This window comes from Haemorhous mexicanus, chromosome 6, assembly GCF_027477595.1.
Source record: "Haemorhous mexicanus isolate bHaeMex1 chromosome 6, bHaeMex1.pri, whole genome shotgun sequence".
NCBI classification, from domain to species: domain Eukaryota; kingdom Metazoa; phylum Chordata; class Aves; order Passeriformes; family Fringillidae; genus Haemorhous; species Haemorhous mexicanus.
Window position 1 is genome coordinate 19,446,003 of NC_082346.1, and position 24,574 is coordinate 19,470,576.

Genomic DNA, 24,574 nt, shown 5'->3' on the forward strand with positions numbered 1-24,574 from the left:
TAAAAAACAAAACCAAAACCAAAAACAAATAAACAAAAAACCCAACCAAACAAAAACCCCAAAGAAATTACAACAGATTTTCAGTTTGGTGAAAGTAACTGCTGTTGCATGTTCTGATAAAGAGTGTGTCTCTGGAGAGAACAACTCAGAATCATACATTCATAGAGTGGTTTGGGTTGGAAGGGACCTTCAAAGATCATCTAGTCCAACACCCTGTAAGGGCATCTTTCACTACACCAGCTTGCTCAAAGGGCTGTCTCACCTGACTTTGAACGCTGCCAGTGATGGGGCATCCACAACTTCCTCAGGTAATTTGTTTCAGTGTCTCACCAATGCTATTAAAAAAAATAAATTCTTCTTTATCTACAGTTTAACTCTAACCTCTTTCAATTTAAAACTACTGTCCCTTGTCATGTCACTACAGTCCCTGGTAAAAAGTCTTTCTATGCCTTTCATATCAGCCTCCTTTATATATTGAAAGGTTGCTGTAAGGTCTCTGAGGAGCCTTCTCTTCTCCAGGCTGAACAAACTCACCTGTCAGCCTCTCTTCATAGGAGAGGTACTCCAGCCCTCTGGAACTAACAGGTCTGTGTCTTTCTTGTGCTGGGGACCCCAGAGCAGGATGCAGCACTCCAGGTGGGCTCTCACCAGAGGGGATGGAGTAGTGGGGAGAATCACCTGCCTCAGCCTCCTGGTCACACCTCTTTTGATGCAGCCCAAGATGCAGTTGGCTGTCTGGGCTGCAAGGGCACATTGCCAGCTCATTTCCAAGTTTACATCCCCCAGCATCCTTCAGGCCTTCTCTGCAGGGATAACTCACCATTAATTAACCACACAGATTGCACAGATACCAGGAATTGCCCAGTACTAATTGCAGCCTGAAGTAGTTCCTCTTCAGGGAGATGGCTCCTTTCCTGAGAGTAATTGCACAGATTTATCTGGGGGAAGGTTTGGGAGGGCAAATGCATTCAGAGAGGGTAGGAAATACAGGAGCTGAGCCTGCAGCAGGAGTGTGGACTGAGAGAGAAAGAGCAGGGTCTCCTTGCAGCTGAGGGCAGACCCAAAGCCAGATTTGAGAGGTGAAGGACAGAAGAGGGTTTCCCAGGGACCCTGAAGACAGCTGGAAATTCAGAGGTGCTGGCAGGGGCTGAACTGGGGGAAAGCTCCTACTCTTCATGAACAGAGCTCACAGGAGACCTATTTAATCAAACCTTTTAAAACAGATTCATGTCAGACCTCTACACTCCCTCTTAGGGTCATCCCACTGCAGATAATTATTCTGCACTCTAGTAAATCCAATTGCAAGATTTCTGGGGGGGATTTTTTTTTTCTTTTTTTTTTTTTTGGTAAGGGAGAGCCCTTTTTACTTTAAAAGCTTTCCACTTCAGTGAACTGGCTGCCTAGGGATCCTGTCACACCACGTTTCTGTCACATCATAACACCACTTTCAATGTCTTCTTGTATCAAATGACAGGTTGGGATTTTTAGAGAAAGTAAAGGCTTTTCTCACTTTTAGATTCTGCTGGGGTAAGCATATATTCCACTCTAAAGGACAGTGCTGACCCATCAGGGCTTGAGCTGTAGTGCAGACTGGATACATAACTAATTTAGTTTTCTTTGAAAGAAAGCTGTGCAGATGAAGCAGGACCTGCTAGTCCAGACAGAATTCAGCAGCAACAAAGATTGCCTGTTTCAATGTTTGCTCCCTTGTTTTGACTGCAGGAACAAGGAGAAACAGTTCTTAATTACTAATAATCCCTTGCATGCATTATTAACAGACTATTTTGTTCAAATAGCCAAGCCTGCAGTGTTTTACAATCTCCATGTACAAAGTAATTCAACTTTGCTGATGATAATGAGAAACTTTGTTATTATTTTGTTGGAAGACTTTCTCAGGCAAGGCATCCCACCTTACAAGGAAAATAAAAACAAAAAATGTAGTTCAGTTTTAAAGCTGCAATAAAAAGCTGTGCTTAGAAAAAAAAATCCTGAATTATCACATATTTATAAAATAGAAAGTAGAAGAGAATCAGTCTCAAAGCTATTATAAACTAGGGAATTCAAAGTGATAAAGAAGCATTGAAATGGAACTATATTATGGAATCCCACAGTATCTACAAGCCAGGATGATATTACACAATGTTGTAGAACTGTTCATCAGATAAAATAACAACTCATTTTTATAGAACAGACAATTTTGTTATCAGAAGTGCTAAGCCATCCCACAATATGCCCAGGGTGCAAAGAAGCTCCTTTCACTGAGTCATATTCTGCACTGAAAAATCAACATCAAAAGCAAGCAGCTTAATTAATTAGTTATTAATAAAACATGTCAGGAAAGTCGAGCACACTTGAGAGCATTGCACTGAAAGCAAAATATGAGACTGCTGGGAAACATTTGTTTGCTTTTTTCAACTTGATTGGGGTTTATTTTTCAGATGTTTTTCAAGTCATTGAGCTTGAGGGAAAGGTGAATTAATAGGCATAGCTTCTCCATCTGGCAGAAACTTTCTCATTGAATAATTATTCCATTAAGAAAGTGTAGATGTAGGATGACAATGTCTTTGAAACTGATTTTCCTTCTATAATGGCTATAAGGGTCATTATTATGATTTACTGTGAACAGCACAACATAGGACACAAAAATGTCACCCAATCAGCTATTTGCTCCTGGAAAGTCACAGGCATCTCTTGGAGGATGTCCAGTCCAATTTATTTGGTGATGGAGAAGTGCAAACATCCACAGGAGCTATGGGAGCTATTCTGGTTCTCAGTAAACCAACAACAAAGAAGAACTTTCCCATACAGACCAGAATTGCAGGCTGTAAAAATTCAAAGGATTTTCCAAACTACTTCTTTAGGGACAGTGTGATGAATTGTAGCACATCCTAAAAATTTTCCTGGAGCACCAGTGAAGAAAGATGGATTTATAGCATATATCTCATACCTAGGAAATCTATTCCATGCCTAACCTGAAGTCTGAAAAAACAAAACATCATCAAGAGCAAACAGAAAGTTCAAGTAGGCATGCTAGAACTAAATTGGGGTACTTGGGGATGTTAAATTTTGTGCACTGGTCCTTGAGAGAAATAGCCCTTGGGGAAAGGCTAATTTCAGGCCATAAAGTAGCAGGTGGTATGGCTACAGTGCACTTTAGTAGCCTTTTGTTTATAGAACAATGTGCACTGCAGGTCAGATTAAACTCTGGTTTTAAGCCAGGTTTTTATGGCATTACAGGAAATACATCACTCAATTTAGAATAACATGAGATACATAAAGAACTGAAGTCAAGATGCTGTAAAGGAGTGGCAATGGACTTGCCTCAATATTCTCTTTGAATAGCAGTTTAGGGAGAGATGGTGACATGAAACAAACCATTTCAGAACTGGAACACAAAAGAGTTCATGCACTTCCTCAGAGACCTTCATACATTGAAGCTGAATATAATTTATAAATAAAACACATAGGGAAGGAATTAACTTCACTGCTAATTTAGCCCAATTTTAAGCTCCCTTTGATTTGCTGGAGTCATGCTAAGGGATGTCAATGTAGGTCAAAATGTGACTTATTCAGTGTCTTATTAATATGACTTATCCTCAGTGTTGAGAATGAGATCAGTTTCTAAGGACTACATTTAAAACAACAAAAAAACGGTGAAGGGAAAATTCAGAAGATGACTATAAATGTTAAAAGCAAGTGAGATTAAGCCCTTTACAAAGAAGCTATTACAAGCTATGAAACTGTTCTCAGCATTAGTCTTAGTAAAAATCAGGGTGAGAGTATTCTTTGCTGAAAGTGCTGCTGGTGGAGATGTTTGAACTAGGATACAGGGTTGGCAGAATTTGTGGTGAATATCTGGTGCTTCCTGTCACAAATATGTAATATTAGCACTTGGGAGCAAATCCTTACATTGCTAAAAGGATTTAGATGAGGTCGGGCAGTACTTACCTCATACTAGGAAGTCAAAAGAAGGAGAGGTAGGAACATTTCCAGAGGAGGGCTGGCCTGAGGTAAGATGCACAGCAATTTCCAGTAACTAAACAGAATGAGTACAGTGCTTCAAGCTCTGATTTATACAGACTTTTTTTAGCTGAATGGGATGAACCATTCCCTACCTATTCAGTTCTTCTTGGTTTCTGGACTGGATGCTCTGGAGAATCTGTAGTTAAATAATTTTATTTCCAACAAGATAGTTTAAAAACAGGCCTTTGGAGAAAACAAGCTCTAGTGAAACAGGGATATTTGTGACCAGAAGTGTCAATCCACAGTTACGGGAAGCCACCAGACAGATTGCATTTGAATTTTTAAAAAAATAAAGCAAGGGAGTACCAATTAAACTGCTTTACAGACTACTGATGGAAATTGGGCCTTCACCTGTTTTAGAGAAAATAAAGCACTTTAAGAAATCACGACGTGTCTGCGGCTGCATGATCAAACTGTGGTCTACCCCTGACAGAAGGCCAATTGCCCAGGCAGGTCTCCAATGAGGCTGCTCTCCTGAGAGAGGCATTTCGATTGTCAGAGGTTTAAATGGCTGTGAGAATGGCCTTGGACAAGGTAAACTGAGACTCCATTGTTGCCCTAAAGATACTGAATAACCAGATCCTTTGAAGTGTAAAAACAAGAAAGATTTTCACAACTGATACTTTTGTCTTAATGTCTCTGGAAAATTGTTCGGTTTTCTCCTAAAGGATGTTTTGGATGCCAGGTAAGTAGCAAACACCATGTTGTATATCATTGCATGAAGGCTCTATGAACTTAAATGTTACAATCATATAAAAGAAACAATCCCATAAAAGAAACAAAAGCCTTTGTCCTTATCTTAGATCAGGAGGGAAATATAAACAAGGCCAAGAACATGTCTTTGAACACACAAATCTGTAGAAGCATCAGGCACAGCTCTCAGACCACTCAATCTTTATTTTCCCCCTTACCTAAACGATGATCCATCGAATTTGCCAGATTCTTTTCTTTTCTGGTTCATTACTAATCAGATAACTTTCCTGAGTGATATTTAGACAAATTTTTTCATGTTTACCTTGCAACTTTGCAATTGTAAGCTGGTACACTGAAACAAAGTAGGTGCAGCATTCTTTTAAACAATCCCTTCTGTATCAGAGGGCATTTACAGTTCACAGTCTTTGTTCTCAGCTCAAGATTCTAGATATCAGAATAGATTGATCTCGATAAAGCACATCATTGATAACACTACAGGTCGGATTCCACAGCCAGGGGATCGCTCAGTAGAGAACTAGGTCAAAGAATACTGCCTCTCCCCAAAAAAAATTCAGAGTACAACCTGAATTTTCTTCTCCTCCTTGCAAATGCCAATAACTGGTAACAAAAGCAAAAAAAAAAAAAAAAATAGCTAAACTACATGAAAGTAGTGTTGTGAACTGACCTTTCCAAGCCTCAAACCAATGGGCAAGTCAGAGTTCATCTTATAACAGCAATCCAGACTCAGAGCACACCAGTAAAATGATAAAGTGTCTTAGGAATTGTTCCCCTGACATGAGGCAGTATCTCTGACAAATATTTATTTTAGCAATATGTGACAGTACTTCCTGGTGTGCTGGCTCAGAACTGTTCAGTGAGTTGGGAGTACCATCCTTGCATGATAAGGAAAGAATGGCTACAGGCTGAAACCAGCTGAGCCCTGGCCCAGCTGGCTCAGCTGAGCTCTGGTTCTCCCGGGGTTACCCTTTTGAAGTTTGTGCTGGTGTAAAGAATTCAGGCAAAAGGAAGAAACAGTACTTGGAGTCATGCCACTGATTTTTTTTGAGTTGCACCAGGGAAATGTTTGACTTGGAGAGACCAGTCAGTAACTGGAAGAGATGGCCTTGGGCTACAGATGAAGGCTTGACCCTGGCACACATGAGAAGCAGCCACACAGCAACAGCAGCAGGATCATGGTCAATTCAAGCTCTCTCAGGAAAAGTCACCCGTGTTTAACTTTGCCGGTTCTGGTGGGGAGCTTGTGGCAACAGCCTAAAGAGGGACACACAGACTTCTGCTGCAGTCCAGCTTGATCTGTATAAGCAGCAGTGCTGCTGCTGAATGCAGAGGCACAGGCTCTAACCCAGAAGGGCCAGCTTGTCAGCATCTTGATCAAACAGCCTCCAGACTGATTTTTGGTTTTGTGCATAGGGAGATGTTTGACCACTGACTTGAGTATTGTGTGTAGTTTCAGTCATCACAATCTAAGATCTTAAACTATTAGAGAGGGTCCAAAGGAGGTCAACAAAGATGGTGAAGGGCCCTGAGGGGAAGCTCTGTGAGGAGGGGCTGAGGTCACTTGATCTGTTCAGCATGGAAAAGAGGAGACTGAGTGGAGACCTCCTTGCAGTTACAACCTCCTTGTGAGGGGGAAAGGAAGGGTAGGCACTGAATTCTTCTCTGACCAGTGACAGAACCCAAGGGAACGGCCTGAAGTTGTGTCAGGGGAGGTTTAGGTTGGATATTAGCAAAAGGTTCTTCACCCAGAGAGTGGCTGGGCACTGGAACAGGCTCTCCTGGGAAGTGGTCACAGCACAAGCCTGACTGAATTCAAGAAGCACATGGGCAATGCTCTCAGGCCCATGGTGTGCCTCCAGGGGGTGTCCTGTGCAGGGCCTGGAGTTGGATTCAATGAGCCTTGTGGGTCCCTTCCAACTCAGCATATTCTGTGACTCTGTAATGTTTACTGACTGTCTTTATTTACTGGCTGTCTTTTAGTTGAAGAAGCTGAAATTCTCATTAAAAAGGCTTTACCTTGCTGGCAGCTAAGTAAGACTCTGCACCTCCAAACAGAATCAGAGAGTTCTCTTTAAAACCTGGCCCTCAGGCCTCTAAGTAGTATTACATAGGCCAGTCAGATGCTGGATTGAGTGAGTAAATGGAGTGCCAGGTGTATCTGGGAATGAAGAAGGGACATGTGAGATTTCACATGATCAGAAATATCCTGGAGATGGAAATATGCTTTGGTTCGAGCATTTCACTTGCCTGAAAAGCAAAATGCTTGCCAAAACTGAGCAAGAAAGCATGCCTTTAAATCAATGCCATTCTCAGCTTCTGTGTAAAATCTCATCAGCACTGAATCAGACAAGAGAATAGAAATCTAAAGACAGCTGGTATGATTAGATTGTGGTTTGTTCCCTTCTCCCATCTGAAGATAATGCAGAGATGTGAAAGGTTTCTGATCCTGTTCCTGCTAAGTCATCTGGCTGACAATTATCGATTTGCAGGGTTGGTTGGCTGGCTGATTTGCATGAGTGTGTATATGACTACTTACAGAGTCTACTTACTATTCTGATGACAAAAGCACTCAAGAATGACCTCTTCCCCCTCAGGGAAAGGCAAGGAGGAAAGAAAGGGATGTTTTGGTTTTTTTGGGGTTTTTTTTGGTGCTGTTCTTTGCATTGCAAAAGCATTTGTGCACTTGATTTTTATCAATAAAAACAGTTTTCTGGACTAATGTGAAATTTGTACATAAGCCTCAGTCAAGCAATTGTGCCTTCCAAGGGAGCTGCATTGCACAGAGTTAACTGAATTATTTGGAGGTTCCTATAACTTATAATCAAGCAATGTCAAGGATTCCCACAATTTTAAGATCAGTAACACCACGATGAAACAGTGCACATCAAATAACCCTGACATCTGCTGAAAGGATTTATTACGAAAAATAAGAAAATTAAAGGCTCCTTGGGGCTCAAGAGCTGCAACATTTTAAAAATGGAAATCTAAAGTATAATGAATATTATATCTACTTGGTCATTTCAAAAGCATTCCCTGCAAAACAATTCTCAAAAAGCCTCCACAGTAGGCTGCAGGACACTAAGAAAGTCACAGTCTCCAGTTCTCCTTCGGGTCACAAAAGACAAATTGCTCAAATAACAGAACCATCTGCCTTCCTTGTGCACTCTCAAGGTATTGTTGGATCATCTTGATCCCTGTCCACATAAAATACTGTCACCAGTACCACTGGGCATGCTAGCTGGGAACCAATTATTTGTGACACAAATCATAGTCATGCAACCAGCAGTGAGATCAGAGCTGAATGTTGGCAAATAATAAAAACCCCAGTGAGATAAGGACTCCCAATAAGGGTGCAAATACATATATACTACAAAATGAATGTAAGATCCATGTTTTTACACTCCTGATATAGTGCTCACTGTGAGGAAGGAAAAAAACCACTTTGACTTCCTCCAGTGACCCAGAGTCACAGACAAAGTAGATTTGGGACCACTGGGGAGAAGAATAGAAATGTGGCCCTGAGCCAAATCCTGCCTCTGCCTGAACTGCACCTGTGGAAGTGATTGTTGTTTCACTTCTATCAGAAATAAAATATATGTGGTTATGGTTTAAAAATGTGCACTTTCTTCAGGCAGGACTTTTGAAAGGCATCAGCTGTCTCTAGAGTGTCTTGTAATAACCTTGGTTTATACATCAGCGTGAGATTAAAGACATCAGCCACTTTGCCCCGTTAGCAGCATCACTGAAACAGGAGAACAAGTCCTCTTTGAAATGCAGTTTATTCTACAAACATTTAGAGTAAAATCTTAGCTAATTTCCATAACTGCATATAATACCAGAAAGAAAAAGCTCTACTATGGTCATTTGAAGGTTACTCACAGCTGCTTTCTAATCTACTCACTTGCTAGGGAAGGATTAAATGGGGGATGAAACGTTTCCTTTAGTTTATACTCATGTTATCCTCTTTGGGCATATTGTTTCCACACATCCACATTCATCTATGTACACATATGTGAACTGGACTTTTTTATGGTTCGAGCAAACCAGTTCCACCTTCACTTTGTGACTTCTTTTTTCATGGCAGCAAGTGCACTTGTGCTCCATTTCACTGGCCTCCAAAGAATACCTATAGAAATGAGATTTTTCATCAGTCTGCTGCCTGTGGTCTTCCCAAACTCATCTGTATTTGTTGCTCCAAATGCACATACTACTAAGGAGCTAAATTTCCAGTCTATTCTTCTGCTTATTCATAACAACCTTTCCTCAGGATCCTATTGGCCATGCAGGGCCAGATCCTTTGACACCAGTGGGGAAAATCCCAGTAACTTCAGTGGATTTTGGATTAGACTCATTCTAGCAAGAAAGAAAAGAGCAATTCATGCAGAGAACAAAAGGCAGGAAAGCCTCCTAGAGCTGTTCAAAAACCATACAAGGACATGTTTAAGAGCAGGTTTAATAAACGTATCTGATGGCTTTCCCAGGGGATCTATTTTCCTGACTAAGATAAGGCACTCTATCACACTGGAGCCATTGCTAATGACTGCTCTTCTGCACACCCAGTTTCCCAGCTGGGAGCAGGAAGGGGACAAACAGCAGCAGCCCACTGGTGACAAGAGCCCAGGAAGACAAGCCACAGGAGAGGACAGAGAAAGGCTTCCTACTTACACAGAGTAGGTACTGCACATCCCTTCACAAAAGGGCACTGGGACAGGAGCAGCTGACTTGCAGTTGCCATGGACGATGTACTGCTCCTTCACATTGCGTTTGCATTTGTGTGGCAGGTCAATACCTGGGCAGAAGAACACTTCTGTTAAGCTTCTTCAGACTGGGGAACAAATGTTTTGAGAGGTATCTGCTAGTAAACCAAGTACAATTGATCCTAGTAAAATTTCTCACAGTTCAAATGCACAACCAAAACCACAAATGAGAGTGCAAAGAGGCATTAATTCAGCAAAATGATTCCCCACTGGTCAATGTACTTTTCCATTTGTGGACTAGCTTTAGCATGTAAAGATACTGTTGAACCAAGACCTAAAGGAGACATGAAGGGTTTAGGTTTTTCTAATATGGCTATAAATTACATTTGTGACTCTATAACAACCTGGGATTTCTGAGTGGATGCTACAGAAAAAAAACCCCAAAACTTTGTTTCTGTGCAATTTGCAGATGCAAGAACAAAGAGAATATTTTCTACAAGTTTTCTTATCAGGATTATAGTTCAAGCTAACAGTATTTCAGTTATTTTAAGACACAGAAAAGGAGATAAAAAAATTTAGTGTTCCCATTTGAAAAATAAGGCAGATTTTTAGTCTTGGCTGTGAGGTGCAGAACAGTTCTGCTGCTGTAAAACTGTCCTTCAGTCTGTGGAATGTGCAGGCTCTCAATCCATGCAGAAACAGGACTACAAGCAGGGAAGGGCCAAAAAGTAGTGGAACAGAGAAGCAGTGATTTAATGCACTCACATGTCTTACAACAGCCATCTGAAGACACCTCAACTGTCCCCTGTATTGAAAGTAACCAGAACAGTCAGTTCAGATGCATGTAGTGCATGTAGACAGTAGCAATGATGAGAGTTCAGTTACAGTCCCTCATCTCTAATCCATACAAATTCCTCATCAGACCTACTTGTGTACCATTTATATATAAAGCTGCTAAAAAAACCCAAACCAGAACAAATCATCCAGCAAGGAAGGGAAAGAATCTTCTTAGAACTATATATTCTCTCACAAGCCAGGTAAGATGCCCTGTAATACATGCCTGGTCTTATTTAGGTCCCATTGAAGCCAGCATAAAAACCCCAGCCCCAGAGATTAACAGCTGCCCTGGAATTGAACAGCCTGGCCTGGGCAGAGCCTACCCCAGAGCTAATTCAAGCACATGGCTGTCCTGGTCCCTGCTTTGATCTGCTGTGAAGTCTCAAAATGCTACTGAAAGTTACTGGAAACCACCAACAGCTGAAAGCCTGGGTATGAATATTACCCCTTGCTCATTCATGTTCCATTTCCTCACTTAATGGGACACCACACATCAGAAGACACTTGGTTCTTCAGTCCCACAAGGATCCATGGTAAGTTACCACTTGTTCAATTGCATTTTATAACACTGGTGTTTCTCAAGTGATGAAAAATCCTTCCTTGCTATTGCTCCAACAGCCTTCTCTTTCAAGTTCTAATGCCTATCCCACAACAATGTAAATGGTGTGGGCTTGTTTGCAATATTTTTGGCTAATTTCCATGACACAGGACTGGAAAAGCACATTTCCTTCAAACAACAAAAGATCAAGAAATACTCATTCAAAACAGCAAATATAACTCCCAGGCCAGGATCAGGGCTCATTACAGAAGTCTTTTTCTGGCTGTAAAATACTTACTGGCACACAGTTTGCTTCTTCAAATGGTAGGCAGACCTTTATTGTACTAGTCAAGGAAAACTGGCCTAATGATTCAGTGCACGTGTACTGAGTACAGTTGTCATATGGATCTTTATAACTCTTCCCAACCTGATAAAAACAGAAAGAAACATAAATCAAAAAACAAAACCAAAACCAAATAAACAAACAAACAAAAACCCCAAGCCAATGGAGTACAGCAATAAAATTAGAAAACTGAAACAGCAATAAAGTCAATGAATTGGCAGAGACTGAGTTGCTCACACCACTCTGAAAAGGCTGAGATGTCTGCAACTCACATCTATAAATTATGTACCAAGCTCACCACTACCAGTCTATGCAAAATCACTTCTGTGGCCTCCCAGGGGAAAGAATGAAAGAATGGCAGAATGAGCATAAAGGTATTAACAGAAATGCCAGAAGGTAGGTGTGCTAATGTTTGTGGGCTGAAATATACACAAAAGAAAAATAACTCTTGTTGAAAGGATTTCAACAATTTTCTTTTTTAATATATGGAAGAAAATGAAAAGGAATGAAAATAAAAAATGTCTTTGCAATAGAGATTAATGGATAACTGCAAAGCCTCCTCATACAGAGATAAAAACTATATATTGGAACAGAAAAATCTAGCTTGTAAGATAAATTATCAAGAAATAAAAGGATGAAATAGAAAATATGTAGAACACAAGAGCTGTCAGAGAAGCAATTGCATGTAAGACAAGCCATTGCTTGAAACAGCATCATTAACCATACACAGGAGTAGCAGGCTGTAATAAAACCAAAAAGAGCTAGAATCATGAAATCATAGTATCATTAAGGGTGGAAAAGACCAAGCCATACCCCTGAGGGTGGGATCATCAAGCCCATCCTCTAAAGGCTCAGCTCCTGCCTTCACAACACTACATTCATAAGACATGATGTATTAGTTGTGTGTGTTACCAAGTCACACTACACTACAGCAGCTGTGCCACTTGATTTCTACCTCAGCAAATTCAGAACCAGTGGCAGCACAGCTTGCTCACACTGTATCCCTGTATCTTCAGGGCAAGGTAATGAAACTGCTTCAGATGGGAGCAGTGTGATGTGAAGCCAGCACATGTATCTCTGCAAGAGCAGTATTACACCATGTCACAATCCCTTCTAAATTCTTTCTTGCTATTTCACGTCAAGAGAAGTGGAGGTAACAAGATTTCCATTCCTGCCAGAAAATATAATTGTCAACATGGTAGTTCCTGTGAGATGCACACAGCAGGGAACAGCTGTATAAACACCTACATTCACTTTGGAAACATAGACATTTTTACATTTCCTTGAGGTCCTCCCAGCCTTGAAATACATGACACATTGAAAAAATGCTGAGGTCTTTTTGATAGTTCAGCCATTTGTGAAGAGTAAGGGAGTGCTTACCTCAATGGTCACATTGCCAAATGGAAAATTTGCCACACATGCCACTTGCTGGCACTGGCTGCAGCACTGACCCTTCTCTTCCACATAGCGAAAACCCTGTGGGAACAAAGTTTCCATTTAACCATGTTAATCTATGTCTTGTTGCTGAAGCATCTTTGGATCAAAGCTACACTGAAGACAGCAGAGGAAATGAGCCAGCTTTCTGGTTTCAATTTTGCTGTCTTTTGAAATCTGTTGGAAGCACATTAAGCCTGACAATCAGAGCTGGTAATTTTTCTGCCTTACTGAATAATGACTTCTGGGTACTTCAGTTGCCATGAAGACCCTGTCATTGACTATTTTTCTCTTCAGACTAGCACACAAAAGTGGTGAAATAAATTAATTTAGCACATGATTACTTGCACTATCTATCACCACTGCTTGGTCTGATATCATTATCTACAAGAACTACTGATGTCAGACAAGATTTTCTCCCCTGTGTTTTAGGTATGCATTGGTTTTCTGGTGGCTGTGGGTGTGGCTGGCTTCAGGAAAAAGTGTAATGAAAGGTTTTGTCCATTTTTAACATTGGTGGTGCATCTGTCCTTATCTGGGCATAATGGAAAAGCAACCACCCTACTTATATTCAGTAACAGATTGAACAAGTTGAGTGCTAATTCTCCCAAGTACTGAGGAGTAATTGAATATTCCCCATCCACAAGTGAAAGTGTCTGGAAAGTAATAAATCACTGTGCAGTTTCCTCACAATCTTCATTTATGAGCAGACAATGGACAACATGAACAGAATGACACAAACATCTTTCAGCAGTCAGACTTTAACAGGTTTGCAATCATTTCCCCTCAGAGCACTCTTCTAAGGGTGACCTCCTAAATTTGCTGGACCCTAAAAAGGACTTTACAAAACAATTAATAGAAGAGTCTATCCTGCTGTGTTGCACAGATAAAGCAGTTACACTGTCCCTGTTTCAACTCATCAGGCATTGTGGTCAAGGAGGTGCTGACCTGCTGACAGGTGGTTTGGCATTGCACTGGAAGGCACTGGATGTGGTTGGTCTGTGTCACAGGATCCTGCTCATCCGTGCACACACAGTTCTCACAAGAGCTTTTAGGCACCATTGCCCCTGGCTGGAAATACAGGGGAGAGAGAAAACCATGAGAAGAATTCAGAGAGTTCTGAAATAAATATCCCCCTGGCCTATTGAAAAAACTAATGCTTATGAGGTTAATTTTTGGAAGAATTTCCTGAAATGAATGCACATCCAGATCTCTAAAACTTCACCACTGGTATGACAAAATGAACACAAGACTGAAATTCCCAAGTGTATCAATGATGTTAAATGAGTTCTCATGAATTCCAAGCATTTTTGGTCAGTTTGACCAAGCAGTAGTCTTACAACATTCAATGACATTTAAAATGTGTGTTGAATCACAATTCTGACCCATTGACTCTAAAGCATAGGCAAGATCTCTCTTAGTAAGCAAGTTACTGGTCTCTAGCATTACCTATTGAGTAACCTATCCCAGAATCACAGATTGCTTGGTGTTGGGAGGGAGACTACTGGCAGGGAAGAATTACAGGCCATTCTAATCCTACTTTTTGTATGAGTGTTGAAAACAAGAACTTCAGATAATTCTGACTCAGGCAACATTAACTCGTAGGGAGAAGTGTCTGGAAGAAGACTTACCTTAAATTCAACTCCTTCAGAAACACATACACCTTTTGGTACTGTAAGGAAAAAAATGAAAAGGTTGTGCTAGGAACGATGTGATCTCTGTACTCATCTCGATATTGAGTGATTTAGAGAAGTCAAAGAGTAGAGCTGAACTTAACAGCCCACACAAGACGGGGTGGGGGGGAAGCAACTAGTACATGGTGATATTTGGTATTCAGAAGCCCACATGTAGCATCTGCCTAGATGATATGCATTAAGTGGGATAATTCTATACCCTGGTATTTTCCATAAGGTAAAATTTATTTGCCTTGTGGTTTTTTTACCCATACTTGAAATTACTTGACCTTTTCTTTATTGTTAACCACTGTGCTGGTAACAATACTGAATACAGAGAACCTGAACCAGTTATTCTAACTGCAAAAAAAAAAAAAAAAAAAAAAAAAAAAAAAAAAAAAAAAAAGGAAAAAAAAAAAGGGGGGGAAATAAAAAGAAAAAAAATATCCCAATTGCAAAGGCTGAGAGGGAAGGGAAGAGGCTTCTGCCATGATGTTAACTCGTTTAGAAAAATCAAATACTTCATAGAATAAAACATCTTAAGGAAACAAGGTACTTACTACATGAGAAGATAGGGCAACAACCATCCTCAGATATAGCAACCACTGGCTGGAAACCTAAGTCACATCCTGTTTTGTTGATAATGCAGGTTTTTATATCACATTCTGCAATAGACAGCAGAGACAAAGTAAGCCAAAGCATCCCATCCATCAGTGTTACGTGCGGACAGAGCTTGAAAAAACCATCCTATTACCACTGCCAGGATTCTCTGTCCTGTGTCTTAGTATAGATACTGGGAATGGCCAGGTTTAGGAGCAGGCTACTCCTGTGCTGTGGTGGGCATTTGGGACTGGGAGGGTGCAAATGCAAAGCTGAGGGCAAATATATGTCAGCAACCTCCACAGGAAGACTTAGGGAAGCCTGGAATATGAACACATCCTCTCTTACTGGGTGAATCTCTGTGGAAGGATCACCCTCTCATCTCAGAAGGACAAGAGCCAAAGGATCCTGTGGAGCACCTGCTGGTCCCAATGATCCACAGGAGATTTTCCAGTGTAAATATCTGTCAGGTCATGGCACTAATTTAGAGTACAAGGTGGACCAGAGGAGTTCTTTTCTGCTAGCAAGAGCTCCTGGCATGTAGATGGAAGAAATGACCACTCCAGTCTGCTTATTTGAATCTGCTACCTGTGGGGCACCACATCTCACTTTAGGATTACTGACGAAGGCAGATGTTGCCATATTATGGCAATTGAAGGATCTACTCACCACAGACTGTCTCTGTGCAGCAGGGGTCTTCCAGACGAGGTTTTATTTTGCGTACAAAGCCTTCTTTTGTGCAGTTGATAGGTGGAGATTTAGCACAAGGGCGGGGGAAGCAAGAGATGTTCAAGGTCGCTTCATCACAAGTACAGTATTGGCAGTCATGTTCCCAAGCCTCTCTAGGCTATAAAAACAAGAGGGATCACAGTTTAGAGAGCAAAACCTGGAAGCATTATATCAACGAATGCCTGCTGCAAGCAGTGTAGGACTGAGTTGACCTAATTTATTGTGTAGGAAAATTGCAATCCAAATCCCAGAGGGAGAAGAAGGGAAGGGTAAGAAAAAATACCATTATTTGCCACCTTCCTTTGCAGGTTTATGTGTTTCCAGGAGGAAAGCATGATAGTTCTACCAGGAAACTGATTCCCACAAACTGCTCTTCCTGTTTCTGTACTTCAAGAGATTAAACAAGTTCTGGAGCTAATAAAATCTGATTTTCTCCCCAATGTCATTGCAGTTCACTGGTTTTTAAGCTTAGAAGTAAAAGAAACAACTTATGCAGTCATTTTTGCAGAAGGTCACAGAACACAGATAAACTATAAAGACAGTATTTTCCTTTCTCTTACCTGTTTCACTGACCCATCTTGCGCAGTGCAACCTATAAAATGATTTAGATGTTACTTTAAAGGAAACTCCATCAGGGAAAACAACAGAAGCAGAAAAACAGGAACAGAAGGAAGGCATTGAAATATGAGAAACAGCCACCAAGAGAAATTCAGAGTGCAAAGTCACAGGTTGTAAACACAAAAACATCTTAAACGTGCTGTGCTGTTCTTTGTTCTTTTGAAAGTTGCGTCTTTTGCATATAAGAGGAGGCAGAAACTCTCCTGGAATGCTTCCAGCTTTACCAGAAAGGGTCAGTAAAAAGGTCTCCCCCATTTCCTCTGGACCCAAAACACCCCCTTAATGTGCACTTCTAGTCAGGCTCTTACCCGCACTTCCCATAGCACCATTTATACCATTTCTTACCACAAACAGACACGCAAACGCCATCATGATCATTCAGCAGAATTTTTCCATCAGGACAGTAGCATCCTTCAACAAACACTGATGTGCTATTTTGGGAAGGAAGGGTGTCCATAACGACTCCTCTGCACAATCAAAATATAAATGAGAATGAACGAGAGGCAAAATTGGCCAGGGCAATCAAGACACCTAAATCCCAAGGGAATGTGAACTTCAAATTTCCCCCGCAATCTTCACACTATGGACTTGAAAAACGCGTTATAGGAAATGACCCACCTGCTGAGGCAAGTGTTTCTTTTTGCTTCCCCGCATGGCTTGTACACCTGATCCCCGGGACAGCTGGCCTCTGTGGAACATTGCAACACACAAGTTAAAAGGCCCAGACCCAGGTGTACCCTCCGATGCAGAGACACGAAGGGACAAAGAGCCCAGCCACCGCAGCAACCTGCCGGCTCCGCACAGGCAAGGGGGCCCTGCAGCTCCAGCAAGAGGGGCCGGTGGGGCCGGCAAGGGGCAAGCGACAGGAGCAGCAGTGCTCGCCCTGCTTCACGGGGTGGCCCGAGCAGGGCGAGCACGCAGAGAGAAGCGGCGCGTTGCCATCTAGTGCCCAAGCTGCGGGAACACGCACAACTCCTCGGCTGAGCTACGCAGGAGACACCGTGGGCCCGGCTCCCCCTTGTTTTGCACAGGTCTGGGCTGAAACAACCCCTTTGGTTTGTTCCTGTTTTTTCTCAGGTCCAGAGCAGCAGGGGAGGGCAGAGCAGAGCAGACTTGCTTCACCGCAGGGGGTGTTTTGCGCCTTAACTCACTGCCCGTTCCCAGGCTCACCGCACTGCCCGCTCGCCAGCCTCCTCCAGTCCACGCAGACCCCGTGGAGCCCGCACAGCGCCGCGTAGGTCTGCATGCTCTGGCACTCCGTGCTGGGGTGCTCCTCCGAGCACCCGCTGGCCACACACGCCTCGTAGTAGGGCTGGGGGGGCACCACGCCGTGGCACTCTGTCAGGGTCCTTCACAAAGCAAGGAGAAAAACCTTGGGCTACTTCCAAGGAAGAATTTAACTCAGAGCCAAACCATTCCCCGTGCTCCAGGCAAAGCCTCAAGGTACAACTACAGATTGTTCTCATAGGCAAGACACTCCCACAGCTTAATAAAGAATGAGCTTTACCTGCCATTCTTTACAATGCTTTGAAAGGAAACAGTATTATGGACTGCTACCTGCAAAGGCTCCTGCACAGCTCATAGTTATATGTCTATATGCTGACGTTTTTATGCTAGCACGTTTCAAAACCCTGCTTTAAACCACAAAATTATTTTAAAAATAGACACATCTATTCGCTTACTATATTCTGACTGTGTTTCATATCATTCAGAGCTTTCAGATACTGAATTATAGCTCTTTCCCTCTTGCCCTCTCCAGAACTGACAGGCAGAGGGAGTGCCAAGCAGCAGACACAATTAAGGGAGGACTGATTTTGCTGATGGAGCTGAAAAATGTCTGCCAAGCTCAAGAACACACACATCACTTCACTGCTCAGTTTCACAAGGTATGCAAGGCTTTGTATTTTCTTCATCCTAGAATCAGTTCCCCCAAGTCATTTAGCGAAGAACAAAATTACCCTGTGGACTTTTTTTTCTCATACTTTTGGGAGTCATCTTACCAGATGATTTTACACAGATTAGAAGGCACACAATGCTGATGATACTCAGTCTTCGATGGCTGTGTGACACCAGGGTTACAGTATCTGTTGGTAGGATAAGGCACTTTCCAATCTAATGCCATCTTTTTGAAGGACTTGACAACCTCACCATTCCTCTTCATAGCATCATCAGACTTCTGGTTGGTGCAGGTACCTGGCAGCAATATAAAAATGACAGTTCAAGGACAGTTGATGCTGATGAAGCTGCTTTTAGAGAAAAGCTGGGGAGAAGTTCTCCTCCTTGTGTGAAGGGAGCAACATCTGGGGTCCTGGATAAATTCACACAAACTGTTTCCAGGAAGCGAAGGCTCAAAGAAACAGTTTGCCAGCTACTCATGGAAACCAGAATTGATGTGTTGGTTGATACAGTTCTTCTGGTGGCCAGAGTAACTGAGATGGCACAGGACTCTCCACATTTCCTACATTCCTATATGAAGTAGATATGATGAAAAGGAAGGGCCTAGAAAAATTCTATCTCCATCCCCCAACAGACTGTGAATAGAATGAAAGATATGAATTAAAACCGCATTTCCTGACAGTGCCTTTCCATTAAATAAATTTATTAACATTTGTGAGAAATAGTGAAGTTGCAAGCATTTAGATTTTACAAGAGAATGAGAGATAGAATGACGAAAATTCAGAGCAATAATTTTTGTCAGCTGATGAGGACACTCACCACAGAGTCCCATGGTATTGTTATAAAACTTGCTGAAAGGAAGTTTTATGTAAAATGCAAGTCGACTATAGGAGATGTAAACCTCTAATTCAGGTATTTCAATTATGGCATAAAGGCCAGAACTGGTTATCCTGATACCATTCTTAAAAATGTCTGGAACAACTTTCTTATCATCAAACAAAATCTAAAAGAAAAGAGACAAAAGGTTTTTATGGATGCTCCTTCATTGAGTAAGGTACATGATTAGTGCAACTGGAAGGCAGAGCAGCACAAATTCAGACCTTAGGTGCACCAAATGATGTCTGTCAAAGTCAGTCATTTAAACAGTTGTCTAATACTACTTTTTAATATGTTGAAATTTATATTTGAATATTCATATCAGGACAAAAACCAAAATTTTCAGTTATGTGATCATTTCCCAGATTTTTAGAATATACAGATTCTATTGATAAAAAGCAAAAAAGAGAGAGAAGAAGCAAAGCAATTGCATTTCTTACCCATTCCCTATTTTACAAGCTTAATCCTTTGTCACGACAGGACATTTGGCAGTACAGTAATATAAGTACAGCAAAATAATTTTGAGAATTCATTAAACACAATACTTTACCAAGTTTGTTTCTTTTCCATGTTCCATTGCTTGTGTCAGAATAACAACAGAGTTGGAGTAAAAAATGATGAGGGACATTGAACAAATTGCTCCACCAGTGGCAGCACAGTAGTAGTTGTCTATGTGAATCCAGAAGTTGTGAGAGTCAGGGTGAATTGACTTCACAAGGACATAGGTGCAGTTTTCTTTAAAATGGTAATATGCTCCATCAAAAGTCACATAATGCTCATTTCCCCATCCACTGCAAATACCTAGAAGACAGAATGACAGGCTTCAATTCTGACTTCTGAGCTACCTGTAAGTACAACCTGCTTTTAACCTTTTTACTTGCTTCCAGTCAGAGATAAAATATCCAATTTTATAAAGAAAAATTACTCTAGCCAGGACATCTGCTTTCAACAGTCAAGATTTCAGATGGGATTTCTGTTCCATTGTATCCTACTGAATTGATATGAACATAATATAGATGTTGACCAGATAGACTTTTCTTTTTTGAGGCCCAACTGAACGTAACATAAATTTCAAGAATTCTCCTGCCACTTACACTGACACTCAGAGACTTCACAGCAACCGGTTTCATCGGAGTGTTTTGTGAACGGGAAACCATTGACACAGAGTTTCAGTTGCTGAGGTGGGCAAGTCATGACAGACAATTTGATATTGTTTCCTTCCCCCAGGCAAGTGGCAGTATGGCAGTTTCCAAAATTCCATGTTTCATTAAACTATTGATTAATTGGAAAAAAAAAAGAGGAGAGGCAAATAACAAAGTAATGACAGAAAATCTTTAAAATTAAACACAGCCACTACATTCCATTCAGTTAATTGTCTAGCATGCCCAAATTTGGTGTCTACCCTGGCTCTGGAAACCAGGCAATATAGGAATAACCATATAGGAATAAAGTGAGCCTTGATATCTACTTTTTTTAGTATATATGTTAGGGTCCTGATAACTTCTGGTGGTAGGACACTGCCAGATGTGGCTTCCTAGTCTTTGTTCAGCTTAGGTAGCTCTGCTCACATACAATCATTTAGGTGTTTCAGGTGAACAGAAGAATCTTCAACTTGCTCTTTCAGTGAGGGGTTTCTGGCATACTTCTAAATCATCTCATTCAGCCGCACCTACAGTCCAGCTGTAGTGCTGGATACCAGCATCAGAGAAGAACACCAAACCTTGGCTGCAGGCAATGCATGAATGGTGGAATGATGAATGTTGAAACACATATTCTTCAGAGTCTCTCACCTTTCTGGGAGGAATGAGTGCAAGACAATCGCTCACAGAAGTCCTTGTGGGAGCAGGAAGTTGGTTTGTTACACCAGGAGCAGGTGTTGGTGGACAGGTTTCAGAACGTGGATCACAGACCTTGAGGGTCTCAGTATGACCAGTTTTACACTCTGCCCAAATTAATTCAATCTGACATGATTTATTGCAGATGGAGTAAGCACAACGACCTGATACATTCACTGGCAGAGAAACATTTTCTCCTGCAAGGGCAAAACCCAAAGTGTTAACCTGAGGCTGCGTTCTCAGCCCTGCATTTAACTATCTGTACCCAAGAGCCATGCTCAGGGCACTGTCTGCAGCTCCTGGGATTCAGTGGCTGAACAGGACAGCAGTTCATCCAAATGGCAAAGAATGAGGGAGGGCCACAAGGCCTAATCTGAAATTCTGCTCTTAGGTACATTGGAAGGAATTGAAAATGAGTAGAAGAAGAGCTAATACTGAGTACATCACCAAGTGCATCTGCTCTTCACAAACACCAGGACGTAAGTGAAGCAGGAGCTACTAACAGATGAAGAAGAGTCTTTCCTGCCCTGCTTTTGGAATATTATTGTCAGTTACAAGCTCATGTTCAGCAATTTGGGATTCAGGGCTCTGCTGACATCAGCAACTGCTATAAGTTTCCTTACACCAGGAGTATTCAAACCAGAACAGAATTATTGGATATGGGAGAGTCGTAGTTCTGAAGGTGTTAGCTACAGTTCAAAGATGTAACAACTTCTGGTAATGTCCAGCTGTGACAGGCAGAATGAGCACTTTCTGAAGCACTTTAATCTAGCAATACATCTTTCCATGTCAATGGTGCAGAAAAAAAATTGCATGGTTTCTCACCCATTCGTATCAATTGTCCATTGTCATTGCAGAAGCAGGGAGTGGCTACCTCTGATGAGGGGGGTGCAGATGTTACGTATTGCTTTTGTGGTTCTGCAGGAAATCAAATAAATTAGTGTTTAAATCCTCTACTACTCTACTTTCAAGCCCTACTACATCTCTTACATTCTCTACAGCTACAAAAAAAAAAAAAAAAAAAAATCTTTTTTTAACCCCCACTACATTCTGTACACATCCACACGGAAACCTCTGTATTTATAAACACTCCCTCTATTACACAGTATGGTGCTGTAATAGTACACACACACCCTCCCACATCTAGTTATTTTTTTTCCTGTACAGAATACAATAAACACCCCTTCTTCTGTCATTTATTCGTTTCAATTTAATGTTTCTAGTCTTGCAGTACTTCACCTGACTTTGGAGAAGTGATTTCCAGTGGCACTCCATTTTTATTGCTTTCTTTCAAAGAAACTGTTGGTTTAAATAGAGGCAGAACATGTAGACATTTTACTATGCTACCTACAGTCTGCTTTCAATAATCCTGCCTTTACTAGGTATTACTCCACTGCACTTATTCAATTTTTTAACATTGTCAGTAAATACCAAACACATGGGTTCACCATCAAGTATTTAGCACTTCCACTCACATGAGTAGAGAAGCTAACTTTTTATTTTCCTCTTGTCCTTGTATAATTTGCTACCAGGATAATAGATATATATATTTCTTTAGCCACTTATTTTTATTTGTAAAAGTCATGTGGCAAATTCCCCACTTTTCTTTATCTCTTTTGAGAAAAAGAGACAAAGGAATTTTCTGATTTTTCACATTCCATTCATGCTGGAAAATGTATTTTGAACAGGAGCTAACTGCCAGGAAGCTTCATTTTCATATTCCAGTGACCTGTATAAGACTCACTTATTCCAATGCAGAAAACAGTACAATAAAAACCAGAATGTGTTATGGGTGATAAGAAGGAGGAAAAAAAAAGTTTTAGAAGTATGAAATATTGAGACTAACAACAAAAGAGTGTCAACTGTGATATGCTCAAACTTATTGTAAAGGTTGTTAGAAAAATTGCTGAATCTTTCTATTCTGTCTTAACCTCACTGACAGTAAGGTCAGCAAGAATCTCTAAAATTACATTTTTACTCATGGGTCCTCACCACAAGACCCACAAGTTCTGATCCCTCAGTTTTGAAACTTCAACAGTCTTTAATTCTGCTGTTATCCTAGACATGCTGTAGGAATCTTTTTCCAGGATGGATAAATCTTATTACCATTATGGACTTCTACAGAATCACCACCAAGCCTCTTATCAATCTAGTACCTTGTGCTGGTGTAGGTGGAGTTCTGCAGGGGGTAAGGGTTTTAATGATCTCTCCATTAGGGCCACAGACAGCTTCACCACACTTGGTCCCAGACACGTGGCTGTACACAGTTTCATTTAAGGTGTAGGTCTTCCCATTGTAGCAGCACAGGCAAACTGAGGCACCAAAAAAGAAAATGTCACGGCAACAGAGAAAACTTGCAATATAAATACAAGTGAAAAGCAAACAAAACTCTGCATTTACCCTTCTGAAGTTCACAATATCAAACATGAATTACCTGACTAAGAAACTTCCTTAGTTGCTATTTGAGAAGCTGCACTGTGAGCCTATCTCACTTATTTAAAGTGTGTTGGATTGTTGTGGTTGCTGGTGTTTCTTGGAGTCAGCTCGCATGGAGGGATTACTGGCTGGTAAAAGCATGAGAACTGATACTGGCCTAACTCAGCATGGAGCACAGGAGAACTCTCTCTGGGCAGGGAATGTGACTGGGATTATTGCCTTTCTGAGTGACAAAACACTGGCTCAGGAGGTGTTGCACAGCCATTTCCATCCACAAATGAGGAGCACGCAGTGCTACACAATTTCATTTACACATTTGGGAAGTTCTCCAGATTTTGGAGACTGTACATGTAGGAACCAAAGGAAGTATACCTATTACTGTAACAAAATCAGCTAAACTGCAGATGTATTATCTACTGGGTCACCCTGTGTTTTGGGATGTGCTTTCTCCCAGATATGGGAATGAACTGATACTGTACTTAGCCAAATGTGTCCTTTAGGCACACAAACACATATCTAATGAGCTAGCTGTCTTAGTTTATTTTATTAAATAAATGGTCAGCACTTCTACAAGATTTGCCCTGTTCTAAAAGTACTTATTAAAAGAGGTACCATGAATGGCCTGCTACAGACTACAATCTGTCTGTCTTCACTGACTACCAAGGAAGTGGAAAAGTGGAAAAGCAGTATTAACCTGCATAAGATGAATCCTACATATCACACCTGTTTCCCTCTTCCTCATGAGTATCCTTTACACAGTTCTTGAGGTCAAAGGCTGCATTTTGCCTATCAAAGTCTATCTGTGCAGCTTTGCACCCACATACTAAACTACCTGTCTGGCCTCCTATTACCAGTATGTTTGCAGCAACATCTGATGTTGGGTTGTTGCAGGCCTGCCATCACTCAATGCATGGTGAGGGTGGTGAAAAGTTACCTTTGGAGTCTTCAGCACATAGTTTCTCTTCAGGATCACTGAAGAGAAAGAGTAAAAAAATAATTGTTTTATTGAAATGAATTCATTCATATGAATTCATTCACAATTATAATGTCTGAAACTGTACCTACTTTTACAAAAAAAACTACTCCTGGATTTAATGGTAATTGCCACTGCCTATAAACATTAACAAACCATCTCCTAGTTTGCATTTTTCAATCCTATTGTACCTTTCTCACCATCAACTGACCTACCATGAAGTGCAGTTGGGGAGGGAGACACACTCTCTGCTTTCCTCATCAAAATATGGCTTGTCAGGACTACACTCTGGGTAACAGCCTGGAAAATTAAACAAAGTATTCTGAGTTACCTAGGCACAGGAAAGCACATAAAT

At 41.2% G+C, this 24,574-nt stretch overlaps 1 protein-coding gene across 1 annotated transcript in view; it reads right to left on the reverse strand.

Moving 5' to 3' along the window:
* Positions 1-8,499: 8,499 nt before the first annotated feature.
* The window catches only part of LOC132328851 (mucin-5B), a 41,029-nt gene continuing 24,954 nt past the window's right edge, over positions 8,500-24,574 (reverse strand). Inside the window, exons 26-47 of the mRNA XM_059849102.1 lie at positions 24,435-24,519; positions 24,181-24,218; positions 22,967-23,122; positions 21,636-21,728; positions 20,766-21,007; positions 20,070-20,247; positions 19,526-19,776; positions 18,919-19,102; positions 18,204-18,396; positions 17,374-17,552; positions 16,822-16,891; positions 16,549-16,670; positions 16,146-16,177; positions 15,526-15,703; positions 14,817-14,921; positions 14,215-14,255; positions 13,532-13,654; positions 12,530-12,625; positions 11,105-11,233; positions 10,197-10,236; positions 9,400-9,523; positions 8,500-8,860 (exon numbers count right to left, since the gene is read on the reverse strand). Coding sequence (XP_059705085.1) covers positions 8,686-8,860; positions 9,400-9,523; positions 10,197-10,236; positions 11,105-11,233; positions 12,530-12,625; positions 13,532-13,654; positions 14,215-14,255; positions 14,817-14,921; positions 15,526-15,703; positions 16,146-16,177; positions 16,549-16,670; positions 16,822-16,891; positions 17,374-17,552; positions 18,204-18,396; positions 18,919-19,102; positions 19,526-19,776; positions 20,070-20,247; positions 20,766-21,007; positions 21,636-21,728; positions 22,967-23,122; positions 24,181-24,218; positions 24,435-24,519 — 2,834 coding nt within the window. The 3' untranslated portion in view covers positions 8,500-8,685. The remainder of the gene's footprint in view (positions 8,861-9,399; positions 9,524-10,196; positions 10,237-11,104; positions 11,234-12,529; positions 12,626-13,531; positions 13,655-14,214; positions 14,256-14,816; positions 14,922-15,525; positions 15,704-16,145; positions 16,178-16,548; positions 16,671-16,821; positions 16,892-17,373; positions 17,553-18,203; positions 18,397-18,918; positions 19,103-19,525; positions 19,777-20,069; positions 20,248-20,765; positions 21,008-21,635; positions 21,729-22,966; positions 23,123-24,180; positions 24,219-24,434; positions 24,520-24,574) is intronic.